Source organism: Mizuhopecten yessoensis, unplaced genomic scaffold (assembly GCF_002113885.1).
Source record: "Mizuhopecten yessoensis strain PY_sf001 unplaced genomic scaffold, ASM211388v2 scaffold10951, whole genome shotgun sequence".
Taxonomy (NCBI): Eukaryota; Metazoa; Mollusca; class Bivalvia; order Pectinida; family Pectinidae; genus Mizuhopecten; species Mizuhopecten yessoensis.
In genome coordinates, this window is record NW_018408803.1 from 542,643 (window position 1) to 555,583 (window position 12,941).

The window sequence follows — 12,941 nt, forward strand, 5'->3', positions numbered from 1 at the left end:
GTGATTCATGTGTACTTTTGATCAATTAATATTTGCAAATACTCAATTTTTGCCATGTTTCTAACAAAGTATTTGTAAAAGTGATAATCCGCAAAATTAATATCGTCAGTTGTTTATCTTGTGTTTTAATTGTAGTCGACTCAAATATTTTTATGCTATTTGAATCTGGGATAGTACCTACTCAACAATGATGAACACATGAATCTTGTTAAATATACGTTTATTGTGATTGAGGGAATGAAAATTATGTAATATCTCGAGATCCTGTTCGGTTTTTTTTTTCAACCCACAAGATTTCTGATTTTAACATCATCTTTGTTACTCATATAGAGCAGTTGTAAGTTTAGGAAGAATTTTACTCTTCTCATTACATTTTGAACTTAAATCAGCCGACTTATTTAGGTTACCTGTGACGCAAGTCAGTAAGAGTGTCATGAAGAAAGTTATCGGAGAAGCTCTATAAAAAATTTGCTGATGTAAGGCAAGGATATTTATAATTCATATTTATATGTGTATGGTTTTCCTCATACGTGAAACATTAGTTGTCATCAAATTCTATGACCACAAAGTGAAACATGTATCGACCTCTGACTTAAATGTATTGATTCAATGTTCTGTACATATGACTGTCATAACCACAAAAAAATCATTTAATTCTGAAGTTTGATATTGAATGTTTCCTGTCAAAATTTCTCTCCATTATGTCCGCAAATTACAAGTGACATTGAGTTCCTGTGTCTGTCTTGTCTGTGGCAGCCACGCTCGCAATAAAACAGGCCACAAAAAGTTTCCATAATGGATGAAAATGATAGTGAACTCGTGTGTTGTAACATCATTAATGTGTCATGCCTGACTGGTGGGGAGACAAGCTTTACCTAGCTAGCAGCCGAGTCAGTAGGGCAGAACCTGTATCAGTGATGATCACTGGGGAGATTGTCTTGACACGGTCAGAGTGGGTTGACACTATATTGAACACATTTATATTGCAGTAGTATGGGATGAACTAGAGTATTGGTGATCAGTATAGATAAATGTAAAGTTGATAACGTATTGTAAAGTTGGTTTAGTTGATAACAGATCTAGGTACAGTTGGTTTAGTTGAGAACAGATCTATGGACAGTTGGTTTAGCTGAGAACATATCTATGGACAGTTGGTTAAGTTGATAACAGATCTATGGACAGTTGGTTTAGCTGATAACCGATCTAGGTACAGTTGGTTTAGCTGATAACAGATCTATGGACAGTTGGTTTAGCTGAGAACAGATCTATGGACAGTTGGTTTAGCTGATAACAGATCTATTGACAGTTGGTTTAGCTGAGAACAGATCTATGGACAGTTGGTAACTTATTGTAAAGTTGGGGCTTTGAGGACAGGTCAAGTTAAAGTTGATCAAGTTTGATAGCAGATCAGCGTTAAGTAGGTAAAGTTGATAGCAGATCAGTGTTAAGTAGGTAAAGTTGACGGATCTGCAACATTTGTTTTGGCTTGTTTTGTCTGAAACTGGTTATAGGATTGTAAATGTAGAGTGAACAGCTTGCCCTGAATCTGTATGATACTGATCTGATAAGGATATTGTAATGTCACCAGGTCTGACTGATACTGATCTGATAAGGATATTGTAATGTCACCAGGTCTGTATGATACTGATCTGATAAGGATATTGTAATGTCACCAGGTCTGTATGATACTGATCTGATAAGGATATTGTAATGTCACCAGGTCTAACTGAATCTGTATGATACTGATCTGATAAGGATATTGTAATGTCACCAGGTCTGACTGAATTTGTGTGGTATGTGTGTCGAGTTACAGGATGTATTAAAAAAGGAGACAGCAAAATCATCATTCTGTCAGTAATGTCATGTTATCTGATGGAGAGAAACACTACCCCCTAAATACATCAACTGGGTGTTATCTGATAGAGAGAAACACTACCCCCTAAATACATCAACTGGGTGTTATCTGATAGAGAGAAACACTACCCCCTAAATACATCAACTGGGTGTTATCTGATGGAGAGAAACACTACCCCCTAAATACATCAACTGGGTGTTATCTGATAGAGAGAAACACTACCCCCTAAATACATCAACTGGGTGTTATCTGATGGAGAGAAACACTACCCCCTAAATACATCAACTGGGTGTTATCTGATAGAGAGAAACACTACCCCCTAAATACATCAACTGGGTGTTATCTGATGGAGAGAAACACTACCCCCTAAATACATCAACTGGGTGTTATCTGATAGAGAGAAACACTACCCCCTAAATACATCAACTGGGTGTTATCTGATGGAGAGAAACACTACCCCCTAAATACATCAACTGGGTGTTATCTGATAGAGAGAAACACTACCCCCTAAATACATCAACTGGGTGTTATCTGATGGAGAGAAACACTACCCCCTAAATACATCAACTGGGTGTTATCTGATAGAGAGAAACACTACCCCCTAAATACATCAACTGGGTGTTATCTGATGGAGAGAAACACTACCCCCTAAATACATCAACTGGGTGTTATCTGATAGAGAGAAACACTACCCCCTAAATACATCAACTGGGTGTTATCTGATGGAGAGAAACACTACCCCCTAAATACATCAACTGGGTGTTATCTGATAGAGAGAAACACTACCCCCTAAATACATCAACTGGGTGTTATCTGATGGAGAGAAACACTACCCCCTAAATACATCAACTGGGTGTTATCTGATAGAGAGAAACACTACCCCCTAAATACATCAACTGGGTGTTATCTGATGGAGAGAAACACTACCCCCTAAATACATCAACTGGGTGTTATCTGATAGAGAGAAACACTACCCCCTAAATACATCAACTGGGTGTTATCTGATGGAGAGAAACACTACCCCCTAAATACATCAACTGGGTGTTATCTGATAGAGAGAAACACTACCCCCTAAATACATCAACTGGGTGTTATCTGATGGAGAGAAACACAACCCCCTTAATACATCAACTGGGTGTTATCTGATAGAGAGAAACACTACTCCCTAAATACATCAACTGGGTTTTATCTGATGGAGAGAAACACTACCCCCTAAATACATCAACTGGGGGAGGGGGCATCCAGTGTATAGGGCATTAGTCTAAAAATAGCCTATATCTAAAATATGTTGTTCATTTACTAGAGGTCATCACATATATCATGTAGGTCAGGTCATGGCAACAGCCTTAAATCTGTTCACCTCTCATACACAATCTCTGAAAAATGTCATAGGTCTATGGGGATTATTATAGGTTATACCTGTGATGGGTCTGATTCAGTGAAAAATGCCATAGGTCTATGGGGATTATAAGGTTATACCCTGTGATTGGTCTGATTGAGTAATAAGTGTAGCAGTTGGATTGTTACATGGCTTTTCTGTTATTATTACTATTTCTTAATTTTTGATATTGGGGACAGAATACATACAAGTAAAAGGTTCTTGTTCAAGGAAAGCTATATATCACAGCTCTGTTTTATCTTTATATGGTATGTAAATTTTAAATCCTAAGATCCTCTCGTTTTCTTAACTCATTCACCCCTGAAGTTTCATAATGAACTATTCCAATCTTTGAATTGGAAGAGTTCAAATGTGTCTTTAGGGGTGAATGAGTTAAAGAACCATATTTGACTCATTCCATACCTTTTTGTCCTGCTGTGCTTTATTACAAGTCAGGAACTAAAGTGTTTAGTTTATCATGCCAGGAAATATTCCGTTGGCTTTGAATTGCTGTTACAATGGTCCCAGAACCGTGATCACTGAGGAGTTCTCCAGTTTACTGACTCCTGGCTTGTTGACGTCCCGTCATAACCCATGTATGATTGAAGGTATACTAATAGTCTGGTAAGGTTACTGGCCAACTAGGTCAGAGGTCACTGACTGTTAAATATGGGCCACTCTATCTAGTCCATAATTAGTACATAGACACATCACACAGTGTGGGGATATAGAATCGGGCAGTAGGGTTCACCACTGTGGCCTGATGGGTAATCTGGACAGTAGGGAGGGGGTCACCAGCTGTGAGCTGAGGGTCTGATAACACTTCATACAATGTACACAATCTCAAGTATTGTCACCTTAACAAAACATTAAGATAGAACTGAATATGATAATTTTCATAAATATTTAGAAAATGAAAGCATAATACTCATGTCCTGGGTTGTACAATAGCCGCCTCTTGATGATACACACAAAAATACTCGAATTTAGAAACATGTTTTGAAAAAAAATGATTCTGAAAATTTGTTTTATTTCCTCTTTATGCTAATGAGTTTCACTGAATTTTTGCTGGTCTGTATCATAGGGGATATCAGTCATACATATAAAATATGTAATATACAGAACTGTGGAATGTCTTACTCAGAGTATAAATATTTTTATCATCCTGACGAAAACAATCATTAGGATGCTATATATGGTTAAATAAAATTGAAAGGTTAGTTAACATTTAAAAGAGTTTCAGTTTATTGTTATTATTTTAGACATTGAAAAATAGAATATCGCTTAAAGTGAATATCAAACACCTGATAATCAAATTATTTAAAAGGAATAAAGTGATGTTTTGAGTTTAGAAATAGCTGTGAGTTTAATTTAAATGTGTTTATACTGTGTGCTATATATAGTACCTGATGATGGATCTGCGACAGTATATATATGGAAACTGTCGTTCTGTTGAACAATGCAGTTCAAAACAATTTGTTTATCAGCCTCAATTACTGGAGGTAGGGCTCCGAAATATAAAAGGATGTTTGTCAAGGAGGACAAAACTGTTAGATTGATTTAATTTGACCAGATGTTTACAAAAGGAAACTGTTGAAACTGTTTATATGACAGGATTGTTTCTAACATGCAGAAGGGTGAATATCGGACCTGCTGTTAGCTGTTGATATATTATCACATAATTGGCCGATTTAGAGTAAATGGCATAAACAACAAACTAGAACAGCTTTATGTTTTTTTCCTGGAGTCAGTACTTGAGTCGGCCAGTCTATAAATACTTGGTTGCTAAAATTTGCAGAATAATTATCAACAGATGGGGTACTGGTTTTCAGCTGACTTGGTCTAGAGCTGTGTCCCCTTCAGCTAATGATGGAATAGTTCAGATCACAGAATGGTTGAGTTTATGTTGGGTTTGTAGGGGGGTGGGGTTATGTATTTGTGGGAGGTTCCAGGACCTGAGGAGATTTAATGAAGATATGTACATTGCGCTGTAGGAACAAGGAATCCGGGGAGAATTTCATGTTTTTATGTCTCAAGGGGCCTCAACACCAGTCTATAGTACTAGTCTTCCTCATAGTGAGACGGCACAATAAAAATGTGTTCCTAGAGAGGCAGAGATGGGGGACTTTATCTTCAGTGAGCTGTGGGATCCCCAATAGATTCTTTTAAGTCGAATTTGAGACTGAATAAAAAGGAAATCACAGTTCAAGGGTTCTGCAGTCAAGTGTAAAATGTGACCGTTCATGATCTGCCTGTGTGTGTGTTAGGAGGGGGAGGGGGGATAACACAAAGCGGGTCAGCAGTAAATTACTTTTTCAATGCAGAGAACCTCAGTCTCTGCAATGTTATCAGGTCAAAGGTCAGCAAATTTAACCTTACAAAATAACAATGGAAAATTCATACAAATTTTCATAACATGTTGATTGATATGTATATTTTCTTTTACATCAATTTTGGTTGTACAGCAGTATTTTGATAAATTTATTCAAAAAATTCATACAAAATTTGAAGGAAACTTACCCCCCATTGTCAGGACAAAATGTCAGTAGTATCGAGGGTGTTGATCAGGGTAACGGAGAGGTCAGAAAGCTGTTAACCCTGTGTCCCTCTGGTTGGTTAACAAACCTTGTCACACCTGGACAGGTGTGTCCTTTCTACTGACCATTGTGGTCCAGTCCCTTGCACTCGGTCTGACACCTTGTAGGCTGAGCGATCCCCTATAGTCCACCTTTGTAGCCAGCCCAACCCATCATTATTCCCAAACCTAAGCATTCTACTGGGGGAAATGAGTCAAAATTTAAAAGTACAATAGAAAAAACTGTCAGGTCCTCTTTTCCATACCTGTCAGATATTTTAAGAAAGAAACTGAAACAAATTGTAAAGATAATGAAACTTTCAGTTTTTCAGTTTCGTTGCATCTGGGCATTTTATGATTGTAGCTGTGATCACTTGTGTAGGTGATACTGGTCAAATATCATCGTAACCAGTAACACTTGTATGAGATATCAATGATATTTTCAACATGAGGTCAAACAACTTGAGAAAATTCAGGCAATGAGATGATGACAAAGAAAGGAATTTCTCCCAAAACTTCACAGATGTATCTCGATAAAGAGAGAGGGCATTCATGTACGTTTATTCTGAAAAATGTCGCCACCTCGCCATAGGATCACAGGATCACCTCGTCATAGGATCACCTCGTCAGGTTTTGCACAAACATCTAACTTGTGTGATACTTATAGTAATTTTTAGCAATATGAAAGTATAGGAGAAAAGTGGTCACGCCAGTGTGATGAAGGCGGGAAATCTCGACCCTCAGGATAACATTATTGGGGTTCAGTACTCGGTAAACCCGGGGGCTGAACCTCAAACATCCTATCCTTCGATTGAGATTTCCCTGTTGTTAGTTCTGCCAATGGCTATAAATAATTTCAATTTTGGCAAGATTATTTTTTCACCATAAAATTATATACATATATATCAGAAAGTGGAATTCGGTTATGTTATAAGATGGGTAGTGCAATCTGATGTACTCGAAGTGCAAATGTGTCGGAACACGGTTTCCACACAGGGTAAATCACTCTGGTCGACAGATATCGTCTGTTTATAGATCTCGACAGCTGTTAACAGACACATCTGGCTGAAAATAAATACCTGTAAACATTCGGCTAAGATTCCCTGCCTCTTGTACTTAAGATGAGGGTTTAGTAAATTGAGGTTGCTGTATAAAAATAAATCGTCAGCTTGAGATTTCTTTTTCCAGACTGATACACTCAGAATTTACTCAGCATGTTGTAGAGATGGAATTCTGTAAGGTGTGATTGAGGATTTTGATGGACTATTCTGTGTAGTCGGTGCGCTATCAACACGTATTACCTTTCAGTCTGGAGGGAAATAGTTCGGAATATCACCATTATTGAATGGATGCGTTTATTGTTATGACTGAAAATATTTGATTTTTTTTTCTCAGTTTTGGTATTAATAAAATATCATCAACATCATTCAGTAAAATTTATGTATGTATTGGTGTCACTTTTACTGATTTCATTATTTGTGGAATAAGGTCAAATAACGAAGCAGTCGATACAGAATCTTTGTGTTCACCACAATCCACTGTAGTGGGAATTGAAACGCTGCCTGTAACATAAGATTCGAGTCGGGGGATAAGGTTTAAAGGAAGCACCACTATTACGTTGGATCTGCGAGTCGTTTTCCTCATTCCGTTACATATCTCATAGAGACAAATTTAGACAAATTTCTCGAGTGTGTTTTTGTTGTTGGAGGTTTGACTGGTATACGTACAGGAGGCTTTGTGGCCCACTGTGAGGGGAACGGCTGTATTGATTTCGTGGCTTGTATAGATCTAGGAGAAACCTTACTGAAATCAGATTATTGTTGTCATCCGTTCTCCTTGTAGCCAAATGTCTATCCAGGAATATTACTTGCTGCAAGCATTAATGCTTGCAATGAAAATTTACCTGACAATCATTTTTTCTTGGTGATGTTCAACAAATAACTTCATCTCCATTTGACATTTAAGTTAAGTTTTCTGTTTTTAGCTGTATTAACTTTTATTTTTTATTTAGATATTTCCAAATTAAAACTTATAATTACAATTCTATGTGTTTCATCAGGATAAGTTAGGGAAAATATGGTTTTGACGTGTTTGAAATTAAAAAATAATAATCACCAGTTACATTAGAACTTGGCTATGGCATTTAAATAACATTTGATTTTAGCAATGTTACTGTCAGTGTTGAAAAATAAGAATGAGTTGGTACTGATTTGAAAAAAAAACCATATAATTTTGACTCGGTATTCTGATTTTTAATACCGTTAGTGACAGTTTTGGTTTTTATGATGCTGAAGAGTCGCATGGAAACAGTATTGATTGGCTGGAAGTTGATTCCGATTGATTATCAAGAAAAGCACTTTCTCTGCATTCTTTGAATCAATTCAGTTCCGATTTACCACGGACGTACCGCCAAATAAATTCACAAGTGCCCAAGTCTACCAGAGGTTCTAATGGTAATGGAAAAGTCTTCACATTTCTGATTTGAAAAGGAAAAAAGATATTTTGGTGTGGGAGTCAATGTGCTTAGTGTTGTACTGTATGACTGTATCTGACAGTGAAGTTAATTAGGATAAAGCTTTGTACCTTATGTAACATTGATTCTGTATCTGACACCGCTCTCCTTCCATTACAGTTGGAACTCATCACAGACTTGCTCGGCACACCCTCTGTCGACGACATGAGGACGGCATGCGATGGCGCGAGGGCACATTTACGGAGACAGCCCCATAAACCGCCCTCACTGGCCGCCCTCTACACCCTGTCTAGCCAGGCCACACACGAAGCAGTACACCTCCTGTGTCGTATGTTAGTCTTCAACCCTGTAAGTGTATTAATTCAAACGTATAACCCAACAACATTGATCATGCTTATATCAGAAATTTAAACCTTAAACTCTTCTCAAATATAAACTGCAAGCTTCTCACTGCCTTACTTATGAAATTCAGAAAACTCAAAACATACAAATTGCATACCTGTGGGAAAAAAAGCTTAAAACAAAAGTCCATGATGACTATAAATCCTAACTTGTATTTAACAAACAAACAAAATTGTTCTCCCAGAAATAGGTTAAAAATTGTTGGAACAGGACATAATATGCATATGTGTTATATGCACTAAACATAAAGACTACATTCAAATTAAGACCTGATCAAGATTCTTCATGAATCTTGCATTTGAGGGTTCCTAAAATTCTTTATAGGAAAATACATTGAATTAAACATGGAATTATTAAATCCAGTTGTTCTCACCAGTCCTATTGAGAGCCCCTACCATGACAATAATGCTAAAAAGACACCAAATGTTACCTGTATTCAGTTCCTTTCCTCAAGGAGATTCAGGTATGTCTTCTCAGATTGATGATAAACTTAAAATCTAAAATCCAAGATTGATATTTTCTTCAAGCAGATCTCAGTTTCATTTTTTAAGTTTCTTTAAAAATACTTTATTAATAAGAACTTCATAAAATTTTACATTTGTTAAATAAATTGAAAAAAGGAGGAATGAGGATTGCTATGCTCATGATACACTGTCAGTTTGTCCCAATGTATAAAAAAGATAGCAAGCCTCAAAGTACCAAGAAAACTCTGGCCATGGTCATTTACAATAGTCGACGCAGGTCAATAAATAGAAAATTACATTTGAAGGGAGATAATCCAATTTCAGGTGATTAATTATTAAATGATTTGCTTTCTTGATTCTGTGGCGATCCATAAAGTTTTCGCTAGAAAAACACAAGGTTATTGTATTGTAAAATAGTTTCCAAAGGAATATTTACCTTTATGAGTTTAATGTATGTATCACAAAACTTGCATACTCGTTTGTTGCATAGATCAAACAACATACTGTAAGTATGGTTGACAGTAAGTATGGTTGACGCATACAATAAATTCAAATCTGAATTCAAATAGGAAACAACAAAAAAATTCTCACATAATCTTGAACCCAGTTTTTGACCATGGATGTGTTCTTTTGTTTACAGAAAAAACGAATCACGGCGGCGGACGCCCTTGCTCACCCGTACCTAGATGAGGGACGCCTACGTTATCACTCATGTATGTGTAAATGTTGTCTAAACACCAACTCCTCAGGGCGCCAGTATACCTCAGACTTCGAACCAGTCTGTCACCAGCCGTTCAGCTACACGTTCGAGGAAGGACTAACGTCCGTTAGAGTAGTCAAAGGTACGTATGTTCACCGTCACAAATGTGTAATATACAGAAAGCCCTCGTCATACTGCCACCATCTGTCCAGACAAAATCTGGGGTTAAAAAGGGTTGTGGTGTCATATTGAGGGAAAAGGAATAAAGGCATTATTTAATTAAGGAAAAATGAAATGAGGTAATTGAATTATGTTAGCAGTAAGCGAGGTGGCAAATGAAAGTAGGGACCTTATATCAAGGTTTTACTATATATAAACGAGGGCCATTATATCAAGAAATTACTGTATATATACAAGGGGTGTTATATCAAGGTTTTACTATATATAAACGAGGGACATTATATCCAGGTTTTACTATATATAAACGAGGGACACTATATCAAGGTTTTACTATATATAAACAAGGGCCATTATATCAAGAGTTTACTGTATATATACAAGGGGTGTTATATCTGGGTTTTACTGTATGTAAATGAGGGGCATAATCATATCTGTATGTATCATAAATCAATTTCTCAAACTTGTGCAAGAAACACAAAACAACTCTAGATAATATCAATTATACTGATGAGTATGATTGGATTCTTCGTATTTTCATAGGATCTACATTTCTTTTATCATAACTTGCTAGTTCTAATCACATGCATGATTTTTTTTCTTTCTAGAAAAATTACACAAGTTCATTCTAGAACAGCAGCAAGGCAATTCGGTGCCACTATGTCTCAACCCAAACTCCATATCATACAAAAGCTTTGCAAGGTAAGTAACTTCATCACGAGGTGGATAATTTCATCACTGTAAACAGCAAAAATTTCACCCGGAAAACAATTTTGTCGACTAGGATTTTGAAAAAGTTTTTTTTGTTCATTATACCCATGAATGTGTTCGGGAACTACATGACTACATTTTAACAATTTTTGTCTCTGTGTTGAATTCTCATTCTTGTTCAAGGCAAAAGTAAGAAGGGTGCAAATTTGCTGCTTTACAACTTTTCAATTGCAATCATATGTTGGTTCGGTCTTAAAAAATTCTGTATGTTTCAGTGCTCATTGCTCGAGAATTGTAGGATAGGTCAGTAGGTATGAGTTCTTGTATTTTCCCCTCACTACCAATTTTTTAGTGAAAATCCAAGTTCTTCTGAAACAGAAATAATTTGTTTTAGGTTCTATACCTTTGTTTTGAAAAAAATATTATAGATTTTATCCAACAAATTTTATGTAATATTCAATGTTTCTGATTTTTCAGAGAATTGACTTTAAAGAGGAATTTTCGGTTGTCATCCAACTGACCTATTTAGGTGACCTTTGACCTCTTTACCCCCCATACCCACTTACTTTTCCTTGGGCTCTTAAATAGACCTTGTGAATAATTTGAAAATGAAACAAAACTTTCAAAAACTCTTTCTACAGAAGGTTTTGTCGAGCAAATACATTTTTGACTGAAATTGTGCTATTTTCACAGGGGGGGGGGGAACAGAATTTTTATTGGTATTTATAAAACAAGTGAAACCACCTAGGACTTACATAGTAACAAAACAAAAATTTGTTTGTTTATGTGTGTGTTGATTTTAATTTGGTTTTTTGCACAATTTTATTTCATCTATTTTTAAAGATCATTATTTTTGCAATTCAATGCATTCACATTCAATCCACAGGAAATTGTGATATAAAGCTTAATTCAAGTTTCATTTTATTTATATTTTAACAAATGCTTAACATGGGGAGAATTTGTTTAAATACTTATTTTGTGATTATTGTTGGGCAGTACCTTTGATCCTGATGATTGACTTTCTGTTTAACCTCTGTAGGGATCCACTTTCTGACCGAGACAACGTGAAGAGGGGCCACTGACCTGTAAAAGTGAGATATTTCCGTCTTGCCGCCCATCATTAAGATATTCATCCTCTGGGCATGCCCAGTGCACACTGGAACCCATGAAGGGGTCGCTCTGTACATCCTCCCGTTCTAACATTTTACCAGTCTGAGATCTGCAATATAAACTAGATATTACGTTGAAAGCAGTTGACAAGAATATTTTTGCTTTTTCATACTTTTCCTTTGCATGCTTGTTTATGTTATATGCACTGCCTGCTCTTTTGAATTGCTTAAAACTTTATATTGAAATGGATTTTATACAAACAAACTTTCTATTTTATTATATACAATATTTCAGATTATCTAAGCACATTCTGGTGTCTTTATCATACTTTGATCAACATACCTTGTAAACATTGGTTAGATTTTGTGTGTTGAGCTGATTCCATTAACTCATTCACCCCTGAAATTTCATAATGAACTATTCCAACCTTTGAATTGGAGGAGTTCAAATGTGTCTTCAGGGGTCAATGAGTTAAAGTTTGTACTGAGCGACCCTTCAATAACCTTATAACCCCTGTCTTGTGTGCACAGGGCCCTGTCCGAGGCGGAATATCAGTCGGTTTATTTTTGCGTGCTGCCCCGATTCTTTGAGCTTTGTAATGTCGAGTTGATCCCACTGACCGTTGTTTTGTGTGTAGTGGTATATGGATGTTCAGTGATTAACTTCGGTGGGAAAATATTGGTTTGGTCAATCAGCACTGTAGAGTGAAGGAATGGAAACTCAGCCCAGATTTCTGAAAAATATAATATTAATATAGCAGCACTATCAAATAATTAATATTATTCATTTAGCTAATGAAGATTTTCTAGACTTCATTTCTTAATGTAGAAGCGTAATAGATTCTGGTGAAACCTGCAATGACGGAATTATGATATATTCTTGTTTTTTTTGTCTTTAAAAGCTCATTATTTTGTCTGGGTTTTTTGTTCCTGTTCTTAATTTAACTTGTTTGCTGATTTTTTCTCTGTTTTGTTTTGTGGCCCATTTTCATTCTGTCATTCCTGAAATTGATTTGACCATTTTTTTTATAACATGGGCGGTAAGAGTGATCTCCCTTACACTGTTGCCCCTCTTCCTCCTCAGTGACTGTCGTGAC

At 36.3% G+C, this 12,941-nt stretch overlaps 1 protein-coding gene across 2 annotated transcripts in view; it reads left to right on the top strand.

Moving 5' to 3' along the window:
* LOC110464040 (serine/threonine-protein kinase NLK-like) overlaps positions 1–12,941 on the top strand; it is a 41,583-nt gene that overhangs the window by 20,067 nt on the left and 8,575 nt on the right. The window contains exons 7-10 of one of the 2 annotated variants that reach the window (XM_021519052.1): positions 8,441–8,629; positions 9,788–9,989; positions 10,633–10,726; positions 11,775–11,826. In XM_021519052.1, coding sequence (XP_021374727.1) covers positions 8,441–8,629; positions 9,788–9,989; positions 10,633–10,726; positions 11,775–11,817 — 528 coding nt within the window. In that variant the 3' untranslated portion in view covers positions 11,818–11,826. The remainder of the gene's footprint in view (positions 1–8,440; positions 8,630–9,787; positions 9,990–10,632; positions 10,727–11,774; positions 11,827–12,941) is intronic. The other variant, XM_021519051.1, reaches the window with a different exon arrangement.